Source organism: Dipodomys ordii, unplaced genomic scaffold (assembly GCF_000151885.1).
Source record: "Dipodomys ordii isolate 6190 unplaced genomic scaffold, Dord_2.0 Scaffold45, whole genome shotgun sequence".
NCBI classification, from domain to species: domain Eukaryota; kingdom Metazoa; phylum Chordata; class Mammalia; order Rodentia; family Heteromyidae; genus Dipodomys; species Dipodomys ordii.
In genome coordinates, this window is record NW_012267261.1 from 2603922 (window position 1) to 2630519 (window position 26598).

At 35.8% G+C, this 26598-nt stretch overlaps 1 protein-coding gene across 3 annotated transcripts in view; it reads left to right on the forward strand.

Annotated features, from left to right (window-relative positions):
• Nucleotides 1–3740: 3740 nt before the first annotated feature.
• Nucleotides 3741–26598, forward strand: part of Cldn16 (claudin 16) — a 23703-nt gene continuing 845 nt past the window's right edge. Inside the window, exons 1-5 of one of the 3 annotated variants that reach the window (XM_013019516.1) lie at nt 3741–4141; nt 15588–15690; nt 18319–18483; nt 22458–22649; nt 23678–23786. In XM_013019516.1, coding sequence (XP_012874970.1) covers nt 4025–4141; nt 15588–15690; nt 18319–18483; nt 22458–22649; nt 23678–23786 — 686 coding nt within the window. In that variant the 5' untranslated portion in view covers nt 3741–4024. Of the gene's footprint in view, nt 4142–15587; nt 15691–18318; nt 18484–22457; nt 22650–23677; nt 23984–26598 lie in introns of those variants that run through there. The other 2 variants (XM_013019515.1, XM_013019517.1) reach the window with 2 other exon arrangements.

Genomic DNA, 26598 nt, shown 5'->3' on the forward strand with positions numbered 1-26598 from the left:
ATATAGTTTGTCCAAGATATTTGGAAAAAATAGAATTTGATTTCAATTTTTATATAAATGAGTTCTACTTCCTAATCTTTCACAATGCAATTCTTCACATGTCATTCAAGTGGAGAGAGTGAGAAAGAGAAATAGGGAGATTGCTTTAAAAAGAGTATTAGATAATAATTTGATGTTACGTTTCTTTGCAAGGACTTAAGGATTCCCAAGAAGTGTAAATTTGAAACATTTTTAATAAGTTGATTAGTGAAAGAAAGTTGATATTCAAAACATAAACTTTACCACATTTAATTGTGTATATTAAAAATATACGACTTAAAAAAAAGCCGAGCACTGGTGGATCATGCCTGTAATCCTAGCTACTCAGGAGGCTGAGACCTGAGGATCGTGGTTCAAAGCAAGCCCTGGCAGGAAAAGTCCGTGATACTCTTATCTCTAATAAACCACTCAGAAAACTGTAAGTGGCCCTGTGTCTCAAGTGGTAGAGTGCTTGCCTTGAGCTGAAGAGCTGAGGGACAGTGCTCAGGCCCAGAGTTCAAGCCCCACGATTGAGCAAAACAAATGAACAACAACAACAACAACAACAACAAATCTATCTATCTATGTATCTATCTTTATCTATCTATACACACACACACACACATATATATATAGTATGAAAAGCCCTAAGCTATAGGGGAAAAGAAATGTATTTAATGCAAAACTAGAAGTAATTAAAATTAGGAAGTAGGGTGCTGATGGCTCACACCTGTGATCCTAACTACTCAGGAGGCTGAGATCTGATGACGGTGGTTTGAAGCCAACTAAGGAAGTAAAGTCCATGAGACTTATTAATCTCCAATTAAGCATCAAAAGAATCAGGAATAGAGCTGTGGCTCAAGTAGTAGAGTGTTAGTCTTGAGCAAAAAGCTCAGGAACAGCACTCAGGCCCTGCATTCAAGCCCCAGGACTGGCATGTGTGTGTGTGTGTGTGTGTGTTTGTGTGTGTGTATGTGTGTGTGTGTGTGTGTGTGTACACATGCGCATGTGCACACATGTGCATACACACACACACAAATAAATAAATAAGGGTTGAGCTTAGTGACACAACCATATATTCAGAGTTACTTATGAAGAAGAAATCAGGATTGTGATTCAAGATCTCCAAGACAAAAAGTTGATGGGATTCTCATCTCAAATAATAAACTTTAATATGGTACTTTACATCTGTGATCCCAGCTATGCTGGAAATGGATGTCTGACACCAGCCCAAGGCAAACACACAAGAGCCTACCTAAAAATAACTGAAGCAAAATGGACTGGGGATTTGGTATAGCTCTTGCCTTGCAATGCAAGGCCTCAAATTCAAAATCTAGTAACCGTAAATATCAAACAAAGAAAGGAAAAAGGAAGCAAGTATTTTCCAAGCATATGGATTAGCAGAATGAATATTGTGAGAATCGAAATACTGCTGAAAACAGTCTACAGATTCAATGTGATGCTCATCAAAGTTCCAATGCCATCCTTTGCATAAGTAGAAAAATTAGTCTTAAAATTCATATGGAAACAAAAAGACCTTGAATAGTAAAAATAATCCTGAGCAGAAAGAGCTATACTGGAGGTAACACAACATCAGGCATCAATCATAGTACAGAGCCATAGGTTCGGTACTGGCACATTAAAACAAGACACAAAGACCAATGGAATGGGAGACCCACAATAAAACCACACAAAAATAAAGCCAAGAGTCATTTATTTTGTGAGAGGATCCAGAAGACAGGTAAACTCTTCAACAGATATTACTCAGTAAGCTGGCCATCAACATACAAGAGAGTAAAACTAGAACCCTATCTCCCAGTCTGTAAAAAATTCACTCCTAGTGGATCAAAATCTTAATGTAAGATCTGAAACTTGGAAACTGCTACAGGAAAGCAGGGAAAGGTCCAGTCAATATAGGCAGAGGTAATTACTTTCTGAAGAGGGCTGCAACTACTCAGAAAGTAAGAGCAAGTTGACAAATGGGATTACATCTAGTTAAAACATTTGTGCACAGCAAAAGAAATAACTATCAGACCCAAGAGAAAACTGACAGAAAGGAAGAAAATCTTTCCCAGTGATTCAATGAATAAAGGATTTACTTCCAGAAATTAATCTTTCAATTAATTACAGATCAAATAATTGAATTAATAAGTGGGCAAGCAAAGTGAATAGACAGTTCCCAGAAGAAATACAAATGACTAATAGACACAAGAAGAAATATTCACATCTTTTGTCATATAAAAATGCAAATAAAAATTATACTGCCATCTTACCTCAGTCAGTATACAACCTAGATAGAAATCTGCATGTTTATTTTATTAAAACTGTTCACAATAGACAAACTATAGGATCAATAAAATGTTCAACATGGATGAATGGGTAAAAAGATACGGTAAATACATGCCATAGAATCTTTCTCAGCCACAAAGGAAAATGTATGGAATAAGATAAACAAATTAAGGCAAGCTCAGAAAGGCAGGCCTCATGTTTCTACTTCTTTGTGGAACTTAGACTAAATGATAAATATATACATACAAACATATGTGTGTAACAAAATTATATCTATTATATGTAATAGATATCTATTATATATATCACAATTTATAACTGTGAGACTCATTGAGGAAACAAGTTGGATTAGGAGAGGACAAGAGAATGATGGGGGGGAAATATTATTGCAACACATTGTATGTTGAAAGTTGAATAGTAGCAGGCAGAGAGGGGAAGAGGAAAGGGAGAGCAATAGATGGGATTAACCTGACTGTAAAACATTGTGTTGAAACACTTTTGAACCATTAATACACACAAAGTGAGGAAGAAGGAAAGAAAGGAAGAATGAAAGGAAGAATGGAAGGAAGGAAGAAAGGAAGGAAGGAAGGAAGGAAGGAAGGAGGGAAGGGGAAAAGGAAGAAAGAAAAGGAAGGAAGGGAAGAAGGAAGGGAAGGAGGGAGAAGAGGAGAGAGAGAGAGAGAGAGAGAGAGAGAGAGAGAGAGAGAGAGAGAAGCTGGTTGATAGGAAAGTAACAAAGGCTCTAATGGGAGCAGGTACCAGGAAGAGAAGATAGATGAGGATGAATATAGTTAAAGTACTCCCTATATATGTGTGGAAATGGAATAATGAAATTGTTGGAATTTTTTAAGATGAAGGATTAGTAGGGGGAGGTGTGATGGGAGACATGACTTTTATAGGAGTACATTATCGACATGCATGGAAATGTCACATTGCTGTGACATTTTGCAACTAATGTATACTCTTGTGTAATTAATATGTATCAATAAAAAAATCTTTTAAAATGGAAAATGATCATTTTTTAGATGCACATTTACTCCTGGTCTCTCTTGCTGAATCTCGAATCTTGGTTGTGCCTTCCTTCCCAGGTGTGGTAATCCTACACTGGGCTGTTGTGCCCAACACTTTGGAATGCAAACTTCCTTGAGCCAGCACTTGCTTAGCATAAGTTCACCAGTGGTCTGTCCGTCTAAGGTAGTCAGCGAATATTAAAGTAGTCCTAACAATAAAATTGCACGCAGTCAACCGTACAACCTTCTTCTGAGGGGGAGGAGAATGGCTCACTTTCCCTGGAGGGCCTGGGAAAGAACAGCTTACAACCTGTGTCACGGGGTAGGACCCTTCCTCCTTCTTAGCACTGGTACAGCCTCTGGTGACCATCATTTCCCAGTAGTCCATAGACTGGACAGAAAAATGTTTCGATGTCTCCTTCTTTCCCCCACTCAGCATATACTGAGTCCTTTTCCTGACCTGGCTTCTGATTGGAGACTGGTTGCTTTGGATAGTGACCTCCAGGACCCCTGTAAAGGGGTTATTGCCTGTTTGGGTTATGTTTACCACAACTTAAGACGTCTGCAGTGGTGTGTGAGAAAGAGGAAAAGAGTTGTGTTTCCTCAGTTCCAGGTACCCAAAGCGGAAGGCCAATAGCATTCCATCTATCTGAGTGAAAGCAGAGCTGGCATCGGCCCATGTGTCCTTTTTGGAAAGACTGCTCACCATGATGAGGGATCTTCTTCAGTATGTTGCCTGCTTCTTTGCCTTTTTCTCCACTGGGTTTCTGATTGTGGCCACCTGGACAGATTGTTGGATGGTGAATGCTGATGATTCCCTGGAGGTAAGAAGTCAGCAACTTCTTCCTTTGACCCAGTTTATATTTTCTCTCAGCTTCACTGCCAGATAGAGTTTGGTACATTTCCTAGGATTGACTATCATGAAGTCAGCCAACATCAACAGACCTGACTACTTACTTCCTGAATCTTGACATTATTCAGTTTAGTCATACTTCACCCTAAACTATAAAGTAGTAGTTATTATTGTCCTATTTCACAGATGAAGTGGTAAGATAATCCTTCTCTTATTTATAAAGATAAATGCACAGGAGTAATTGTGTAATTTCTGGCACCAAGGCCTCCAGAAATTTACCTCTTCCATGACTGTATTGGCCAAAACAATGTTGCGGTAACAGCCTTTTCTTCAAATCTGTAAATTGGATACCAGTGGAGGATTGTGATAAACTTTCTAAGTCGAAAACATTGAGGAAGTAAACTCAAGGCATGTAACCCTAACTAGTTAGTATGCAGTAGAAAAATGTGATTTTAATGAATTTCCAAGAAAAAGGAAATCTCCCAAGGGAGAATTAGTCTTTCCCCTGAATCTTAATGTGTAGATGACATCCTATCTTCAAAATGAATTACTCTTGGGAACAGAGAGTTACGTAAGAAATGAGTGTGTGGGTTCACATTTGAGGATTTTGTTTTTCTCACTGAGGAATTCAAAGTGAAATAAAGTAAACATAAAGTTCAAAAGCATTTTCTGCTACTGTTCATTATGAACAGTAAGGTTTAGGAAAGTATAGGTAAGGAAAAGCAACAAGAATACTCTAAGAGAGAGATATTAGCAACACTAGTTAGGCATCCATGGACAACCTGAAAGGAATAATAATCACCTTCAGGAGGTTTAGAAAACTACTAGAAAGCAAGTATATATGTATGTGTGTGTGTGTGTGTGTGTGTGTGTGTGTATATATATATATATATATATATATATATATGGGGTGTATATGTATATCCTATTTATCAGAGAAATGGAAAGTAATTACCTTTCTATTTTGTTGTGACATTCTCCTGGTTGTTTATTTTATCTTGCTTTTAATTAATTTCTGATTCCTACATGGCATTTCAAAGTCAGTGGACTTATAAATACTTTCTTACTCCTTGAAAATCATATATCTAAAAGCTGTGATAAAAATCGAACTCTTGCAGGATGTCTGCATTAAAGGGAGTCTAGTGATGTATTTTACTTGGCCATAAACATGAACAATAAATGAAAACTAAGATGAATGAGCTCAGGGAAAAGAACAGATAAAACATTATATTGTCATTATTTTGTCATTATCCAGATTGTCAGTTAATGGTATCTATAAAGAAATAGGTTGGACTTGAGCATACTTAAAATTATGTTTAAAAAAATATCCTAAGAGTTACTCAAGAAACTGAGGTCTGAGGATTGTAGTTCGAAGCAATGGCACAGGAAAGTCTGTCTGCATATTAACCACCAAATATGCTGAAAGTGGAGTTCCAGCCTTGAGCAAAAACTCAGAGACAGCTCCCAGACCCTGAGTTCAAGTCTCAGGACAGGTACAAGAAAACAAAAAATATCTTAAGATATGTAACAATCCCATCTAAAACTAGTTAAAATTATTTTCTGAAGTGATTTGAAAGTCTTTTTACTTAACAGAATGGCCAACCTTGTTTAAGAAGTATTTTCAAAATGGGTGTTTTGGCTCACATTTATTATTTTAGCTCACCTATAATCTTAGCCTGAGATCTGAAGGTCAGTCCACTTGGGAAGACAAATCCATGAGACTTATTTCAAGTTAAGCAGCAAAATGTCAGAACTGGAGATAGGGTTCAAGTAGTAGAGCACCCCTCAGGAGCAAAAACAGTGCAACTCCGAGACTCATAGTTAAAGTCATAGGAATAGCATTACTTACTTACTTACTTAATACTTTTAGGAAAGATCAGACTTCTTGAGAGAGAAACTTGGAATCCTGCATTTAAAACATTTTTCATTTTAGTACCATTTGTTATCTGCTGCCATGAGAAGATGGTAAGATGAAATGAATGGAATAAGCAGTCCAGGTTATTTGCTTCAAGTTAACCGTCAAAAAGCGGGGCAAGAGTTACTGAATATTCCTTACTTTATTTACTTCAACTGAATGAAATAAATTACCCAGTAAGCCTTCGTGCTACACAAACCCTGTTTCAAGTGAGTTTGCATTCTCTTTCAACTATCCCTACTTGTTAGTATTTTTATTCTCATGACAATTGTTCCTTTAATTGGTCAGAACTAAATTTAGAGATTCTGCTACCCACTGACTCAATTACACTAGGCTTTCTCTTCTATATCACATTGATCATTGGTACAAAATAACAGCTCACTTTAAACATGGTTGGACAAAATTCAACCTAACAAAAGTCTTTTTCTAAATTTGTAGCTTTTTATTGTCATTGTAAAGGTGATATACAGAGGGATTACAGTGATATAAGTCACATAAAGAGTAAATTTCTTTTTGATAAAATGTGACCCCTTCCCTGACCCTCTCCCAGGTTTTCCCTGCTGTTCCTACCCAAAAGTTGTATAGTTCATTTTCAACATATCATCTAGGGAGTATCACCGCTGCATTTGTTCACCTTTGTCCTACCATTTCTGTTCTCCTCCTTAACCTCCCAAAGACAGATATACAAACAAACAAGGTAAACGGTAAAGAAAATAAAAAGCACACCAAAGGGAAAAAACCTCTTGTTTCCATTCCCTGGAGTTTATTTCAATAAACATTATTATATATGTATATATCAGTGTGCATATATATATATATATATATATATATATAGTAGGATATTTGCTGTAAAGGGAGTCCAGTGAGGTATTTTACCAGGCCATAAACATGAATGATAAATGAAAAATAATATGAAAGAGCTCAGGAATCAGATGATCAGATACACATAGGTATTGCACCTTTGTGTTCTTCTCCTAAGGGTACGGTCCTTGGTTCTCATTGTGTGTGAATGCCTGGAGACATGTATAATTTACCATGTACCAGTATATTATTATTACTACTATTACTGCTACTACTACTGCTACTCCTCCTCATCCTACTTTTTATCATCCAGTTTGTTTACTTGTAGAGTTATAGGTACATTCTAGCTATCTCAAATGAGGGAAACAATGCAATCTATGTTTCTTTAAGTCTGGCTTACTTTGCTTAATATAATATTTGCAAATACACTCATAAAAATTTTAAAAAGTAAAAAAGATACTGTGAACCTGGCGCAGGTGGCTCACGCCTGTAATCCTAGCTACTCAGGAGGCTGAGATCTGAGGACTGTGGTTCAAAGACAGCCCAGGCAGGAAAGTCTGAGAAACTCTTTTCTCCAATAAAAATCACCAGAAAACCAGAAGTGGTGCTGTGGTTTAAGTGGTAGAGAGCTCGCCTTGAGCTGAAGAGGGACAGCACCCAGGCCTAGAATTCAAAGCCCCACGACCAACAAAAACATACAAATTTAAATAAAAGATACTGTGGGTTCATAGTTTTGCTGTTATTTTAAATGAGAAAAGCAGGAGAACTAGGAAATGCATTTTGTGATTCCATTTGACTTTGTCAGTACCTGAAAGGCACAATGGTAATCCTCCTAGACGAAACAAAGGTGGAGAGTCCTGTCCTCCAAGAGTAGACATGAGGTGAGAAAATCATGATTATGGATAGAACTACAATAAAAATTATAGGCCAGTTCATATTTCAAGAAAGAAATGCCAAAGTACCATTGGTACGGAAATCAGCAAGCTAGGGTTTCATCATCAAGCTATGGGACATTGACGTAGTCCACATGGAAGAAAAGGAATTTGAGAAAAGCCCCCATATAATGCCAAGGTTTAAAAAGTTGAAATGGTAACAGGAGCCTTCTAGATGTGAGAATAAATATAGATAGACTACAGAAAAGCCACAGCTTGATAGAATACTGAGAGAAATAGCACGACAAAGAGTGAACCAATTCAACACCGATACTCACTAGACACTATGCTGGAAATGAACTTTACAAGCTGGGGAGGAGGTTGGAGGGGAAAAGGTGGAGAAAATAAGGGAGGGAGTAACATAATTCAAAAAGAAATGTACTCATCACATAACTTGTGTAACTGTAACCCCTCTGTATATCACCTTTACAATAAAATTTAAATTAAAAAATGTGTATTAAGCTGAATAACACAAAGCAAGAAACTGACAGATCCCAAATATTCCTGGTTTTATCCAAGTGTATCTGCCATGAAATATGGAATTTTTGGTATTTATCTAAAAGATTGGGACAAAATTATCACACCCAAAATTGCACTGTGGCTAACTTTAGAGCAGAGTTCACAGACCCTATGCTATGATCCTACTCTTGTCCTTATTAAATCAGTTGTAAAAGATGTGTGCTTGTGGCATTGTAGATATGTCATCATAGCAAGAGTTTCTAATGCAGAGAGTTGGGTCTTTTTGGGATTTATGTATTATGTGAAATAGAGCTTATCCCTAGGCAAAAGTACTTCGCAACTATGTAAGCCATGCATTGTGGATTGCTCATGCTCATGGAAGTAGTAAAGGAGGTATGTGGAGATCAATTAAGTGACTTCTGCCACATACCAAGAAGAAACAGGTGGTGGTTTGAACTATGATAGGAAGCATGAGAAAATATATAAAGATATAAACCAGTCCTAAGAACTTAGATGGATGGGCATGGAAACGTTATGTGGGAAAGAAAATGATACAGAAAAGTGGACATTGAAATTCAACTTGGTATTTTGGGGGCAATTGGAGGGATCAGTATACCTGAAGACAATTAATGAAATCATCTGGATCAATGTCCCTGAATGATCCCACTATATCTGGTTTAGTTTAATATATCTAGAAGCAGAGACAGAATTCTTTAGTGGGAAAGTATATAGGTTAGACGGGATAACGGAGGAATTCTGCCTTCCCAGTGATTTAAGTAGGCTTTTGGTTTACTCTAAGCCACATTTCTTCTTCTGTAAAGGGAGAATAATAATGAACATGCCATTGTTTTTTCTGGAGGATTAAAAGAACTTGTCTATCCTAAACATTTCCCTCCACACCAGGCAAACACAAATCAGTCAATAAATGTTAGGCATATTGTGATTAATTTCCAGTGTAATGTTTTGTTTGTATTCTGCAGGCAGAGATGACATTTTGTATAATGTTCTCTGAACAGAGAGATTAGAGATTTAAATCTTGCTTCTATTTTTGTTATTGATTCCTTTTGGAGAAATTTCTGTTGACTTCTCTGGGCTATAGTTTCACTGTATTTGAACTCATAGCTGTTTTTATATTGCTTGACAAGAGGAAAAGGACAGGCAATGGAGTTCCAAAGCAAAAGCTATCTATCAAATGATCATCATACTGAGCAAAGGTAATAAACAATTAGTAACTTCATTAGTATGCTGACATCATGCATGTAAATACTAATTAGCATACCCAAATATAAAAAAATAGTTCGCACACAAAGTTACTAGTTTTTCCATTATCAGAAAGAAAACAAGTATTTACTCAAAATTATTTGATTCTTCCTTAATTTTTTCTTAATCATTTCCTTAAAAACTGCAATTATACCAAGGATTATTATGATTAAAATTTTATTACTTCAAAAGAAAGTTGTTCACATTGGAAGTTATTTTATCCTCATAATCAGGGGTTTTCCTGTGCTTTCTATTTCCATTAATGATGTTATAATTCTTTCAGACATAAAGTGCTCATTAAGATTATTTTATCTAGTATTTGCTCTGATTGTTTATATGCTAGATTCCAGTTGGCTTCAAACACTTTCAGCATATATTTAAGACTACAAATGATCTTTCGTTCAGTGCTTGGCTTCCTACAGTGCAAGACTCTGTAGGAAAGCTTACAGTGGTTTGTTTGTGCGCCTGAACTCAAGATGCACCTTTTAAGATACTTGACATATTACTGAAAGAATAAGTGAATGGATGAATTACATGGAGTAATCTTCAGAAATATCATCTAGTCAAGTAGTATCTGTAGACAAACAACCTTTTTATAAGGAAAGATTTTATATCTTCCTGTAATTAAAAAATGTATCATGTATATTGGCTCAAATTTTAATAAGATAGTAATAACGATATAATCCTCTGCAACGTCTATTAGGGTTGGTGAAAGTGTATTCTGTCTCGTTAAAGAAGGTTTTCTGCTTCGTGCTTAAAAGGAAAGAAATGTTGAAAAGGGAAAATATTTCTGTTTTACAATCACTCATGAAACGTAATTGTGATTTCTGTTACTGGGTGGTTATCATTGCAAGTCATAAAACATACTTTAGATGAATGTATTCTGATGTATGTAGTTAAAATAAACTAAATAAGAAATATTAAAGTTGAAGTTGACATTTCAGACAGGTGAATCAGTCAGGGAACTCCAATATAAAAGTTGTATTTTACCCACTAAGTTTGAATTACCTTGGTTTCTTTTTTATTATCACTTGTACATTTAGCTAGTGCTCAGAAAATACAAAAATATAACTATAAAGGATACTTTTCAACAAATAAACTCATGATTTTCTTTTATATTTTATAAGGCAATGTTAGTCATGATTATTTCAGTCTTGCTCTCTAACAAAGGTATATCCTACATTGAGTTACTTTATGTTGTGAGATAGTAAAAACAATACCATATAAAAGTAAAAAGTTCAGAATCTTACTTCAAAAAATTCAAATGCATTTGAATTACTTACAAAACATTATAAAAACATTTATGTCTTGATAAATGCATTTAAGTAAGTCTTGCCTTCAATGATAAACCTCAGCAGCAAAAGAACAATAAAGTAATATGAAAATAAGAAACACTACTATATGTAAGGTTGTTTTATGATATATGTCCTACTGGCTTATTATGTTTGACTTTTGTCTTTTTTTCATTATTCATTCTGTGGGGCTTGAACTCAGGGCTTAGGTGCTGTGCCTCAGCTGTTTTGCTCACACTTAAGCCACAGCTCCATTTCTGGATTTTTGGTGATTAACTGGAGATCAGAGTCTCATGAACTTTCCTGCCTAGGCTGGTTTCGAAACATAATCCTTGGTCTTGGCTTCCCCTGTAGCTAGGATTACAAGCATAAGATACCAGCACAGTTTATCCATTCATTGTTTGATCTGATGAATACTGGCAAATAAAGATTTTGTGTAATAATGAATAACCAACAATAAACATTTACCAAGCCTAGTATATAAAAAGACAAATCAGGGAAAATTATGTATTGTCACTTACATTTCAGGAGGGATGAAGGAAAAAGAGATGGACAAACAAGACCTCACAAAAATCTTTTATATAAACTTAGATTTTATTTAATTTATATTTAAATTTAAATAGAAAATATAAATTTATTTATTTTTTTATGTTTATATGGTACCAAAGAAGTGAACCCAGAACCTCAGGTATGCTAGGCAAGCACTCTACTACTAAGCCACATTCCTTTCCCTAAAGGTATATTTAAATAGTTCGAAAACTCTAAAATACACTTATTGATGTTTCAGTACAAGTGTACATTATGTAAGGTTTTAACCAGGTTAAATATAGCTATGCCCTCGAATATTTATCAGTTTTTTTATGATGAAACATTCAAAACTCATCACACATTATCATTATTTATAGTCACTGTTGCAAAGTAGCATGGCAGAAGCCCTTGCTCTTACCTAGCTCTGAGTTAGTGTTCATGAATAAACATCTCCCCATCTCCCATCCTATCTATCCCTCATCTGGCTCATCTCCTAGTTTCAAGATAACCACTATTCAACCCTCACCATTTACAAGACCAGTTGTTTTAGTCTCCATAAGAGTGAGGAAAGAAAGGAATACTTGTCTAAGAGTGAGGAAAGAAAGGAATACTTGTCTCTTGAGATCTCATGGAGTACTCATCTTTCTGTGCCTGGTGGCATGTTCCCTATAACCTAGAGGACTCTGGTTCTATAGGATAAATCTGTCTTTATGGGAGAGAGCTAGAGAGCTCAGAATAGATCATTTTAGAAGTATAGAACTAATTTACAACACCGTAACCCAGTGGACAAGTGTGGTCCTCAACATCACTTCCTAAAACTTTTCAAGTGTTTTCCTTCTCATCCATAGTACTTGGGAATCACTGTATAGAATGACTTGATTAAACATGTTCCAAGATGATTCCAAGTCAGTATAAACTTAGCAGTTCTCTTGTCTCCTGAATTTAATTGTTTTAGTTTAGTGCAATTAAAATCACATAGGAAGCAGCAACTGTGCAGATGTTGTTCAGGGTAATGATTTTCTACTCCATATATCCAATGAGAGTAATATGCATTTATGTGGATCTCTTCAATAAGCATCTGTTAAGCAAGGAGGAGAGAACCTTGAAGCAAGTTTCCTTGCCTGGGTTGGTTGTTTCATTTCCAGTATTTGGTTGGCATGTTCACTAGTGCACAACAGGAATTCAATGAATACAGTTTGGAAAAATGACAAACTGATTGAGACAATAATGCATATACACTACACAGTGTGTTATAATGAATAGTAGAAGCATATGAGCACATTATTGCGGTATTTCAGAGTATGAAGACATTGATTCCAGATGGAAAGGATTAAGCTCACCTTGTGGAAGAAGTAAAATTTTGGCAGGTTGAGAGCAGGAGTAGTCATTCTTAATATTATATACCAGAAGGCAGAAATTAAAATGCCTTGAGGATCTAGGTAGCCAATGCACTTGAGCAACGCAGAGAGCATAAGAATTGTGGGAATCTGGTGGGCATACCATCCACCCCCCAAAAAAAATGGGAGCAGCCACTTCCTTGATGCTATGTAGGGTTGGGGAGTCTAGGTGAACAGATTGACTACATTTGCCAGGGAAGACAGAAGTGTGGACAGTCCTATAACATTTCTCCATCTGAAGGATTGGCAAGCAATAAAGGAGACTTATGCTGACATGGTGTGTGTTTTCTCCTTTAATGTCAGACCTTAGGCTTCTCAAGTAAGAGACAATCTACTGCTTGTATCCATAGATATGCATCAAAATACAGATTCCTTCAGTATTCCTTCCTATACTCTTGGTAAATGTACTAGTTTCATGTTAAAAGGAGAAAGATTGAAATTGGAATCCTCTATTTTAAATGAATAAAAAAATAGTAGTTAACATTTTGTAATTTTTTTGCCCTTTCAGAAAGGTTAACCATAATATTTTAAGTAGTTGTCTGCTTTTTAAGAATGTTGTATTAAAACCTAAAGAATTTACATTTGCTTTTCTTTTAGAGAGTTGCTAAGAAGCCATTTTAAAACAGAAGTTTAGGTGAACCAAGTATTGTATATTATAGCAAGCACAGCTCTCCTTAATATGATAAAGAATATAAAATCTTTTAACCTTGTGTTTTGTGCACAAAGGCACCTTTAAGGGTGTCACCAGTAAGTGCTATATTAACACCTAAGTTTACTTAATTACAGCCACTATTCTCACGTACCTTAACTGAGGGTGAATACCAAGCATTTGATAGTATGCCCCTGAGCATTAATACCTAATGAAATAGAATTCCCTGTTTTTTCTAATGAGCTCATTGCTTCTCTAAATATGGTCATTGTAAGTAAATGATCAATAGCCTGGAAATTGACAACACTACTGGTTTGTTTCGAGCAAGAGAGGAATACTCTTATTAGTGTAAAAAATAAGTTTTGCATACACACCTCAGATTCTAAGTAATAGCATATATCATGACCACATATACCAGGGATATTTTAGTGGCTGGTTTAGACAGGAGGAAGTTATGGACAATCATTGTGTGATGGTAGAACAATAGTTTTACATTATGTAGCTTAAGTTAGGGTGAACCGCATCCAATATAATGGTTACAGAGGAAACTGAGGACAGTGCACTCTGAGACGGTCTGTTTCATCTGTGATATAGGAGTTCCATACAAACTGTTTGTACCATATTCATTTCCTGGGGCTACAGTAAAAAATTCTCTTAGACTAAGTGGATGAGCCGAGTTCTAGAGGCCAGAAATTTAAAATCAAGGTCTTGGTTTCCCAGCCTTGGAAGCAAATTCTCTGTGGAGAATTTGAGAGACTCTTTGGGCTTCCATTAGTTGGAGGCCTTTCTTGACTTGTGAGCATCTTAACAAAGATAGGTGTCACTATCTTAGAGTCCTACACCCTGCTGCTGTGTTGAAGACCTGTCTTTTCCATGTGTTTAACATGGCTTTTTTTTCCTGCACCTTAATTTCTTTATTTGTAAAATGGATAACAATAATATGCTTCAATAGTGACCACTTCAAAGTATAGAATCAACTTATCATTAGTTACCACCAAGTTAAGTATTTCTCATAAAACAATAAAGAAGATATCACATTCCAATTATGATGGGCTTTGTAAGCATTAGAGTTTTACTTGGCCACAAAGCTTCAAGGCAAATGTAAGGCTGAGAGTTGCGTAATCTATGCATTCCTTAAGTGACTTCTCTTGCAAAGTGGTTTTTTTTTAAACCTTCCTGTCTCTGCGTTTCTTGTAACACCCCTTTCTTTTATTTCTCTTCCCATCCTGCTCTGTTGGTAAACTTTTTCTTGGGGAAAAAAATGTGTTTTTCATTTTCCAGGGTATTTCTCAGACTTCACTATTTCCAGATTTCCAAAGTAATGTGAATCTGAAATTGAGTCTGAAGAAGTGATCATGTTTGGTTTGTTGCATATACATGAGCTCTGTCAAGAATACTTGAAACTGCTTTTCTGTTGGCATGTTTACAATTACAGAAAACGCACCGTGACTTACTGCTCATGGATAAAGTAGGAGAAGAAGTAGGGCATTGGTGAGTTTAGCACTAAGTGGACGTGTGTCATCTGCAAATTATTTCCTAGTGAAAGCGGTTCACAGCTGTCAAACTGAATGAAATTAATCCTCCATTTGTTTACATACCTCCATGGCTTTAGCATTTGTAATATGTTAGTAGAGAAGGGAGGAAGAATATGGGACTTTCAGTCATTTGTTGCTGCCTTATCATTTATTGGCTTTCTTTGCTAATATTAAATTTATGAGCCCCATCTAAAACAATACACTTCTTCATGGAATTCACTGTTCATTATGAAGAAAAATTAGTGCATATTCCTAATAGATTCAAGGCATAAACAGTAATCATCTGGTGTTGTATAGATTTACTTATGAGTAAATGTCAGCACAGAGAAGGGAAATAATTGTCTCCACATTAAACCATGATGCAGTGATGGAAGTAGACACAGATATTTGGGCGAATTTAGCTCTCATCCCTCTTAGCCATGACTTATCTCCTTACACGCCTCTTTCAATCAGGAAGCAGATTCATCTCCTAGTTTACGAAGTGCTTAAGGGAAAATATTCTCACATGCATTATTTGTTGCAAGGGATTAGATCACGATTGTAACCACTGTGCTTTCCTATCAAACATGACAGCCAAGGTTGTCTTTCATCAAGGAGAATTGAAGCGAGTGCATGACTTGTCTCACATAGTATCTTCTCCAAAATCTAGGTGAGCACAAAATGCCGAGGCCTTTGGTGGGAGTGTGTCACCAATGCTTTCGATGGGATTCGAACCTGCGATGAGTATGACTCCATATACGCGGAACACCCCTGTATGTATACCTTACCCCTTCCTGCTTGACAGGAGGGTCACACTGAGAGTAACTGGACTCAGACTTTCATGCTGCATTGTTTTTTTATTCCATAGAACTATGTTAAGGTTCTATTCAACTTGAACTGCTTCCATTAGAAATTGAGTTTCTTTTTGAAATGTGAATTGAAACATTATTTTAGCATCTGTTACCTTTTCCCATATATTTGTAAATCCTAGAAGGGCAAAAACATTGTCATAGCTGCTATCTTCCAAAGAACGTGAGTAAGCTTATAGTAAATGATTCTTTAGTTGAAACACATTGTTTGGATATTGTGATTTTTATCATTGGAGTTAGATGACACGTTTGACAAATTAGATGGATGACATACTAGAGATGGTTTTCAGCTATGTCTTCACTCATATAGAAAGTTTGCCAGAAGATGTCTAAGAGAAAGAGAAGTGGAGATAGAAAGGGCAGAGATAGAGACAAAGAAAAACCCAGAATATGGAGTCCGTAGATGAAACACCAACTCACATGATATAGTAAGCAGTGACACTGACATTGGCCCTTTCATCTGCCCTGCTGGTAGCTTCTAATCCTACTTATTTCTTTGAATGAAGTGATCCCTTAAATTAAAACTCCCATCCTTGATTCTCTCAAAATTTATTTACATCATTTACTCATTTACTTAGCCCATTGAATCATGCCAAGAAATTAGACCAGTCATTTTATAGAAGCAAAGTGGTTTTAGTCCCTTTCAAAGCAAATGATGGGTGATGGCACCACATGGCAGCATGCTTACATGCACACATACAGGCATGCATCCGTACTTACATGCATGTGCACATAATACATACATACACATGTACATATAATAAATGCAGAGTAAACCTTTGGAGTGTAACCTTTTTCCCTGGATAAGATCTCCATCCAAGGAAACACACTGAACAGAACAATACTCTAAAGTATCTTTGACTGGTATTTAGGAGTTAAGTACGGAAAACATATTCTACCTTTTAAAAAGTAGATCTTGAAAGGAAGAATGGAAAATCATGTTGAGCACTCAGCCAATTCCAGAATTTCATTGCACTACCAGAGATGAGAAGAAAAAACAAAAGATTAAACAATACTACCTTGTACATTCATGCAAGAAGAAAATGAAATCATTCACAAGCTCACTACAAAGAAAACCAGTGTTTATAGTTTAGTCAGTTCTTTTAAAAAAATATTTCATCGATGTTACCTTACATTTTTCTTTTATGCTTACCTATTATTTTCGAATGGTATACTAAAAATTGATTGTTTTTTAAGTGCATTTTAAGACAATAGGGATAAAAATGTATACCAGGTGTGGATGTACCTGTGAAGAAGTAGAATTTTCATACAGTTACAGTTAGATAACCCTTCTTAGGCTCTGTACATATAGGATGTGTGGCTCCTGATGAATATTTGTTTTCTAGGACTCCTGTTGATAAAAATAATTTGAGTTCACCTCCTCTAAATTAACATACACAGTCCATTCTGATAGCTCAATCTAATAATGCCAAATTAAGAAATTATTCATCAGCCATTCTCAACAGTCTGCTCACAGGGTACAGACTGACTTTGGGACCCTTGGACCACCCCACAGGCACAAGTCTGCATCTCCAGAGAGACCTGTTTGTGAGAAAGAGAGCAACACAGGCCAACAGGAAGGGAAAACCAGGGGTCTTGAGGATCTGAATACATTCAGATTGCCTGAACCTGATGCACTGCCCTTGGTGGTCTCAGATTCCATCAAGGGACCAGAAGACTTCAAGGAGAAAACTTCAACAGAGGCACACCAAAATACTCATTGGCCTGGAGCACTGTGTAGGAAGCCTACTTGTATATAGCGATCTGTTTTTGACTGTAGCTTTAAAATAGCAATGCAGAGCTAAAGAGTTGATACAGAGTGTTAGCCAAGAAGAATTACCGTCTCTGGAGCTTAGAGAAGTTGGTTTGAATTCCAAAAATGGTTTGTTATTTACAGCAGAAATGACTTTTCTCCTTCTGAGATTCCTAGCAACCTGAAGTCATAATAGGAGCCTTAAAGTATTTACCCTACAGGCATGTGCAAAAGTTTAACCAATTACTTTAAATTTTTAATGAAATTAAGATATTTCAGATATTTATTAAGTACCTACAGATATTCCATCTTCAATTCAGTATTTGGCTAGAATTTACCAGAACAGGAAACAAATTATAGAGTGTGTATAAATATATTAAATAAATTAATGTATGTAAATAGAAAGTGCATATGTGTGTGTGTCTGTGTGTGCATGTATAGATATGTGTATATGTATATGCATGCATATGTCCCAATATCTACTATATTGATATATATCTATCCCCATGTCTATTAGTATATTATCTAGTGAAAATGTTAATAAAATTAAGAGATCATTAGTATTTAAACACGTAAGGAAAACAATTTCATAATATTTTTTAAATTTTATGAAGAAAGGGCATTCCTGTTCCTGTTTATGTAAATGTAACTTTAGAATCTATTTGTAGGCTTCAGTGAATGTACATGCTCCACTGGGGTTTGGTGTACCTCTGTGAGCTAACTTGTCTCTTTCCCTTGACTCTCTTATAACCACATGTCCTGGCTGGGCGATCATCTAGTGAAGCTTGTGGTAACTCGAGCATTGATGATTACTGCAGATATTCTGGCTGGATTTGGATTTATCACCTTGCTCCTTGGACTGGATTGTGTGAAATTCCTCCCTGATGAGCCATACACTAAAGTCCGTATCTGCTTTGTTGCTGGGACCACATTATTAATAGCAGGTACTGGTTGGGATTGGCAAGAGGGATGACTGACCATAGAGTAAGGTACTCTCTGAAGGTCTTGACTTGAATTGATGCTGCTCCTTTGATCATCCTATAAGACTTGCTTTCCTTGATTGAAGGAAAAAATAAACAAAACAAAACAACATATCTACTAGCCCGACTTTCTCCTTTGGAAACAGATAGTCTTTGGTAATCTCCCAGATTTAGGTATGTTAAAGTTCTGGAACTATCTTTCAGTCAGTCAGAAAGTTATATAATCCTTTAATTTTTAAAGTCATTTATTTTGTAATTATTCCTGACTTTAAGTTCCAAAGTAAACCCTAATCTGTGATCTCCTTGCTTGGACATTTACCATTTTTTTTAAAGCAATGGATTGAATTGACCAAGTCTGAAATTAAGTTTTTTATATGCTAATTTATTGGATCATAAACATGACAATGAAATAAATTGTATTATTATCTAAATTTTAACAGATCAAGAAGTCTTTATATGGTGTTTGTTAAGGAAATAGAAAAAAAGATATTTTAGGTTTTATTGCAAGTTATACTGCTCAAAAATCAAAAACATATATAGGAAGAGTAAAAAGCAAAAGGTGATGGCTCCAGAGAGGAAACCGTATTATTTTATGGTATAAATGACTAGCTGGCTAGGCAATTCTGGAAATAAAAGTACTTGGAGATTATCTGTCTGTCTATTTATCTATGTCTGTCCACATATGTATATGATATTATGATATCTTCAACTTTCTCTCACTTTTGGATGTATAGACTTGAAACTACAATAAAATTGTGAACAATAATATATATCTTGGATTGCTGCTATAAAAATTTGGTGTGGGCAGAGCAAACTCCAAGGAGAAGAACTAGCCTTTACTCATTCAGAATGTTATCTACCTGTTTTTGTAATTTTTAATGCAGAAACATTAAGGTCCTAATAATCCTCAAATTGTATTGATAAGTAATAATAATTCAGCAATTTATTTATTACATTATTTTTTCTACCAGCTGACTGGTACAGGTTTTGTACATAACAGTGGGTTTTATTTAGAAAACTTAAGCATTTTTTGAGGCTATTCAATTTTGTTTAAGAACACACTTTGAGGCCTCACAAGATATCACACATTTTTGTTGTTGTTGTTGTTGTTGGTCATGGGGCTTGAACTTTGGGCTTGGGCGCTGTCCCTCTCAGCTCTTCAGCTCAAGGCTATCGCTCTACCACTTGAGCCACAGCGCCACTTCCAGCTTTTTTTCATTTTGCTTATGTGGTGCTGAGGAATCGAACCCAGGGCTTCTGGCATGCAAGGCAAGCGCTCTACCACTGAGCCACCCAAAAAAAAAAAAGAAAATATTATTTAGAAAGACAGTGATACATATATGAGGTATATATGTATGTATGTATGTATGTGTGTGTGTGTGTATTTAAAATTTCTAATCTCTTTTGAAATTTGAAAAAGCCATTCTCAACTAGGTGCTATTGGCTCATATCTGTAATTCAAACTACTCAAGAGTTGAGATTTAAAAGATCAAAGTTTGAGGGCAGCCAGGGCAGAAAAATTTGCTATACTCCATCTCCAAAGAACAAGACAAAAAAGGGGAAAAAAAGCTTCCAGGTTAGTGACATGGCTCAAGACTTCAAGTACTAGCACAGTTTTTTTTTTTTTTAAAAGGAAAAAGAACTAAAAGCATTCCCCAATTAGCCTATGAGCGCAGTGCAGTACCATAGGAAATATATGTTAATGCATACCTTGTGTGAATATGGTAGAAGTCTATTTCCTGACTTGTTCTCTTCAACTACTTGCTTGGAATAAATAGAAAAAGAAAATCAAATTGTGATTTTTAACAGATATCACAGATTCCCCCAGAGACAGAAATGTCGAGCTTTTTGGTAGGCTACAGAGCCTACTATAGGTTTTTTATCTCCTAAACTCTTTCTTCCATTTGAGCCTTGACATATAACTTACATCACTAAAATAAAGTATCATGAGTATCACTTGAAACATTTAATTGCAGAGGCTAAATTGTGGAGATTAACTTAAATTTAAAGGGAAGATATTTCTTGTTTCATTCTCATATGGTGTTGGAGTATAAGGATTTGTCTGAAAACAAAGGCAACAAAGACAATTCTTCCTTAGTAATTTGGTTCTGACCTAGTACACAAGAGGAAAGATGTGTGTGTGTGTGTGTGTGTGTGTGTGTGTGTGTGTGTGTAATTGTGGGGCTTGAACCATGGGCTTGGGCACTGTCCTTCTGCTCTTCAGCTCAAGGTGAGAGCTCTGTCACTTGACCTACAATGCCACTTCCAGTTTTCTGAGTGATTTATTGGGGATAAGAGTCTCATGGGCTTTCCTGCCTGGGCTGGCTTTGAACCGTGTTCCTCAGATCTCAGCCTCCTGAGTAGCTAGGATTACAGGCATGAGCCTGTAATCTGCTCAGCAGAAGGAAAGATTTTTAAAGTGGATTATCTAAGGGTGCTAATTATAGGGCTGGAAAGCTTCAGTCATGAGTCTGAGAAGCAATAGAATGATCTGGGTGTGGTTCACACATGTATCCTAATCAAGAGGCTGAGATTTGAGAGTCAGGGTTCAAAGCCAGCCTAGACAGGAAAGTCTATGAAAATCTTATTTCCAATTAACCAGTAAAAAGCTCCAAGTAGCAGGACACCAGGCATGGGCGAAAAAGCCAAATGAGAGCTCCAAGCCCTGAGTTCAAGCCCCAGTGGTGGCACAAATGCATAAAAACATACTATATAAAATGGACTTATACTCTATTTTATGTGTTTTTTTACTGCATCTTCTTTGTGACTTCTTCCTTTTGTTTTTGATAGTTTCCTCTCATGAGCTACATGAAATCATTTTGATCAAGCACAGATAACCTATATGATGTAGCCTTATAATCTTATAATGGAGCTGATATATTATTGTTGCCTATTGATGTAGCTGTTGAAATACCTTAGTGCAAGTCATTTTTCATGTGTTAGTGCTGAGGCTGGTGTAAATTTATGGTCTTTGCTAGTTGTATAGAAGTATTTCATATGTGATACTTGATGAAGATAAGCAATGGTTACAGGATCGCACATTTATTATAGTACACTCCTCATCAATTATTTTGCAATGTGCCCCATATACTTATGAAAATAAAAGTTGCCATACACCAGTGGCTCACTTTCATCCTATCTACTCAGGAGTCTGAGGTCTGAGAATTGAAGTTCGAAACTAATTTGGGTAGAAAGGTCTGAGAGACTCTATCTCCAATTAACCAGCAAAAAAGTAATCAGGAGGTTTGGCCCAGTTAGTAAAGTGCCAGCTATGAGCAAGCAAGCAGAGTGAGTGCAAGGGCCCTGAGTTCAAGTCCCAGTACTAGAAAAATAAATTTACAATAATTTTCTGTGTTATACCAGCAGCTGCCTTGTACTTGTGGTTACAAGACACATCTCTTCATTACATTTTTTTTGTGTGTGATTGATTTAACTTCAGGGTGCTCTGTTCATCATCGCCCTAGAGCAATGGACTGTGCCTCACATATATACCAATACCATATATCATTGATGTCAAGTCAGTTGTCTCTTCTCAGTTTGTATATCAAAACTCCATTCATACATTGATAAAATAACTTACAGACACATTGCTCTGAGTATATCGTCGTTGTTAAATGATGCATGTCTGTACCAAGATAGTACTGGGAAAATAAGAAAATTGCAATGATCATTTCAAGTTTACACAAACAGATGAACACTGTGGTGCGTCCATTCTTGTGTTCCTTTTATAAACTGAGATACAATTTGCAAGATCTACAAAATGGAAAGTGAAACACAAAGGATAGAAAACCTACCCCAAATCTAAAAATCCCATGAAGACATGATACACTTGTGACCTCTCTAAATGACTCCACACATTATGAGTACCATGCAGATCTCTTTTGTGTTGAATTTAGAAAGTGCCTCCTATGAATTGTAGAATCCTCCCTTTGTTTCAGGTGCCCCAGGAATCATTGGCTCTGTGTGGTATGCTGTTGATGTATATGTGGAACGCTCTTCTCTGATTCTGCACAATATATTCCTTGGCATACAATATAAATTTGGTTGGTCTTGTTGGCTTGGAATGGCTGGGTCACTGGGTTGCTTTGTGGCTGGAACTTTCCTTACTTGCTGCTTCTACCTCTTTAAAGGTAAGAACAACGTAAGATCAGATACTTCCTTTCCTCAACTACCATCCTTCCCAATCGAATGGAAATTTATCTCACAGCAACAAGTAATGTTTACCTTTTGCCAAGAAACATTCTAATTATTCAAAGACAACCAAGTTGCAGCACTCAAGTCTTTCTACCCAATAGTAGTTTATCAGTTGAAAAGTAAAACACACAGATATCATTGTGTCTAATATTCATATATATACATATATATGTATACACCCACTGTGTGTATATTAGCGTCAGTACTAGGGCTTGAACTCAGGACCTGGGAGCTGTCTTTTGCTTTTTCATTGAAGGCTAGTCCTCTACCATTTGAACCACAGCTTCACTTCTTGGCTTTTTGCTGGTTATTTGAAGATAAGACTCTCAGACTTTCCTGCCATCCTCAGATCTCTGCCTTCTGATTAGCTAGAATTACAAGTGTGAGCGACTTGGCCCAGCTCAGATGTATAATGGTATTTTGATGCATTATGATCTCTCCTATGCATCTAACTTTATCAAATCTACTTAAAGTTGACTGAGATTTTAGCACATGTTGTTAAAGAATTTAATGTGCTATATTGGGGTCTGAAAATTCTTACTTAAACAATTAGTGTACATCTGTGTAAATGAGGGGATGGGTGAGGTTGGGAGAGATGAGGGAAAAAATAGAAGGGGTGACATTGATCAAGATGCATGGTACTCATAAACTGAAACCCCTTTGTACAATCACTGCAAGTTTAAAAAAAAATAAGAAATGAGAAAAGTTCTTTCTCCTCACTGGGAAAACAAAAATACAAAGTCCTGGTTCAACTTGAAATCTCCAAATAGCTTTTAGAATGAAAAATTTCAATTTTCTTGTAGTATTTTTTGTAGGATTCCCAAATAGCTTCTACTATAAAAACATATATATAATATATATGCTCTCCTTTTGGTGGATGAGCCTATAAGATGGCATCACGTTTTCATTTTCTAAGGTTTACTGAGTCATACTTATTTCTCTTCATGTTTCTTTCCTTGTCCAGATGTTGGTCCTGAGAGAAACTATCCTTACTCCATGAGAGCACCCTATTCTACTACAGCTATGTCTAAGGCCAAGTCCTACATAGCTCCACGGACAGAGACAGCCAAAATGTATGCTGTAGATACTAGGGTGTAAAATGCAGCATATTTACCAGTGTTTGTGTGTTATTTAACCTGTCAGCACATTCAAGTTAATAAACCAATGTTTCACACCTAAGACAGTCATTTACATTTTATATTCAGGTGAATTAATTGCTAGCTTAATACAAATAATTGATTTGTGAACACTTACCCTTTCTATTATTCACTGTGTCTCCACAATACTGCCCATGTATTTTAAGACAATGTTGAAATGTTTATCATTTTTTTATTTCTACTAGAGTTTAACAACATGGAGATATTAAAATGATCCTTCAATGATGAAGAGCAATCTTTTAAGCAGTTTAGAGATTCTGATCACTGAGAGGTATGGCAGGCAAGCTCTTAGCTCTGTTTCTGATTTTTTCCACATTCGCATTGCATTGAGAACATTATCTGATGACTTTGAGGACGATTCTTATTCCACAGTCTGTTCATAACTCCAAGTGTGGTGTTGCTCTGCTTTTTCTTTAAAACAGAAAAAGGAAATACCAGCCTCATGTACCAAGCATCAATGGAAACTAATAGTCATAGGTGAAAGTTAAAGATAAGTTCTTCCTTTGCACTCTAAATGTCAAAGGAAAATGCTAAACTAATACCAGAGTCAGGAGTGATTTTCTTCCTCATTAATAAAAGAGATCAGTGTCCTACTTCAACCATATCCCAGTTTTCTTATGTATTATTAGAATTATTAGACTGCAAGCAGGGATTTCACTGCCAAAGTTTTGATACATCTAAATATGCTTCTTAAATTAAAGATATTAAAATTCAATGGTTCAGAACTCAGTTTCAAAATATCCACAAATATGACAAAGCCTAACAATGCATATTTGCTGAAGCAACTAAAGGTTGACAGCTCTCAAATGAAAAAAAAATCCATTTGACTCCTAAAAAATGTATGATTTTTTTTGTAGAAAAATAGAATTACATACACTTATAGAAGTAAGTCACAGTGGCTAAATGGTATCTGTGGTATTTCTAAATCATAGAATCTTTTTCAAAGGCTAGAAATTTTCATCTCTAATTTTCTAATTGCTTGCAATTTAAACAAATAAGCTAATGTCCTCATTCTTTCAGAATAATATTGATATAACTAGAAATTAGCTTCTTGCAAAAAATAGAAATTAAATTTTGAATCTCTTAAATTCCAAAAAGAGATGGCTTTAATTTAAAAGTTTAGGAACACCAGGAAGATAAGGCCACAACTGGACCCTCGTGTAGCAGGAAATGCTGCTGACATCATCATTCCTGGCTTTAACCATGTTTTTGTAACACACTTTCCTGAGCAACTGCAACCAGTTTTTGTTTTTTTTTTTTTGGTCAGTCATGGGGTTTGATCTTTGGGCCTGGCAGCTATACCTGAGCTTTTCAAAATTCAAGGCTAGCTCTCTACCACTTCAGCCACAGCACCACTTCTAGTTTTCTGGTTATTTGGAGATAAGAATCTCACAGACTTTCCTGCATAGGCTGGCTCTGAAACTTGATCCTCAGATCTCAGCCTCCTGAGTAACTAGAATGACAGAAGTGAGTCACTGGCACCCTGCGCAACCAGTTTTTAGAATAAAGATCAACTGGATGTTATTGTCTTATGAATTTTATAAACTGTGGAATTAACATTTAAAATTGAGTTTATGTAATACATAGGTGTTATTCTATGCATTTAAAACATTTTCACATTTGTGTTTCATTTTTTCTATCTTAATGTTTGGTTATATTATCTTTCATATTCTATATATTCTGAAAAGCTTACAACATTATTGAGGAAATATAGAAAATTAATTAAGCAGCTTGTTAGATTATAACACTACAACTTTTTATTCTAAAGATTTTATTTGGATGAGAATACTCCAAACAATTGTATTAGTACTTGTGTGTGATTGCTTTGAAAAAGGCTTTGTATATCCTAGAAGAGAAAGTCAATATTTGGGATTTTAATTTTTTTTGAAATATTTTTCATGATGTATTGAAATTTAGTGAAAAACAATAAAATAAAGCATGAGAGAAATAAAGGTTTTTATAGCAACTACCACAAAACCAAATGTTAATTAGCAAAGAAATAATAACTGACAAATAATAATTGACAAACAAATAATTGACTCAACATGCCAAAGAAAAGAAAGAATAAATAATGTTTAGTTTGAGACATTAAATCCACTAAAACATAGGTTCTGTCATACATTCATATTAATTATGATCACAAAATTAAAAACATAAAACTATACAATATTCTTTACCTTTTTGTAAACCAGTTACTTTCATATTTTAGATTAAAATTATCCTTTTGTTTTCATGAAAGTTGCTTATGTGCTTTGTAGGAAGTTGGAAAATGTAATCATCAAAAGAACATCTTACTTAAACATTGATATTCTCTACACACAGAAGATCTTACCTCTAAAACATTGCCGAATATCTGCACATTCAGTCACTGATAAACATGTATAACACTTTCTGAAAGATCATGCTGTAGGTATTGTTTTGTAACTAATTTTCTTTCTCAGTTAACACTCTTGGCATTTCATGCCAACACATTTTCATATTTTCATGCTATCTAACACCAGTCTGTATTTAAATTTCCTCAAGCATTTTAAAACATAATATACAGTTGGCTGTTGATTCAAACAAAAATTGGCATTTCTATTTTTTTCCCTACAGCATTGGAATTTGAACTCATGGTCTCCTGCTTGCTAAGAAGACACTCTATAATTGCCAGTACTTCCTTCCCTCCCTCCCTACCCAACCTCCCTACCCAACCTCCCTCCCTCCCTCCCTCCCTCCCTCCCTCCCT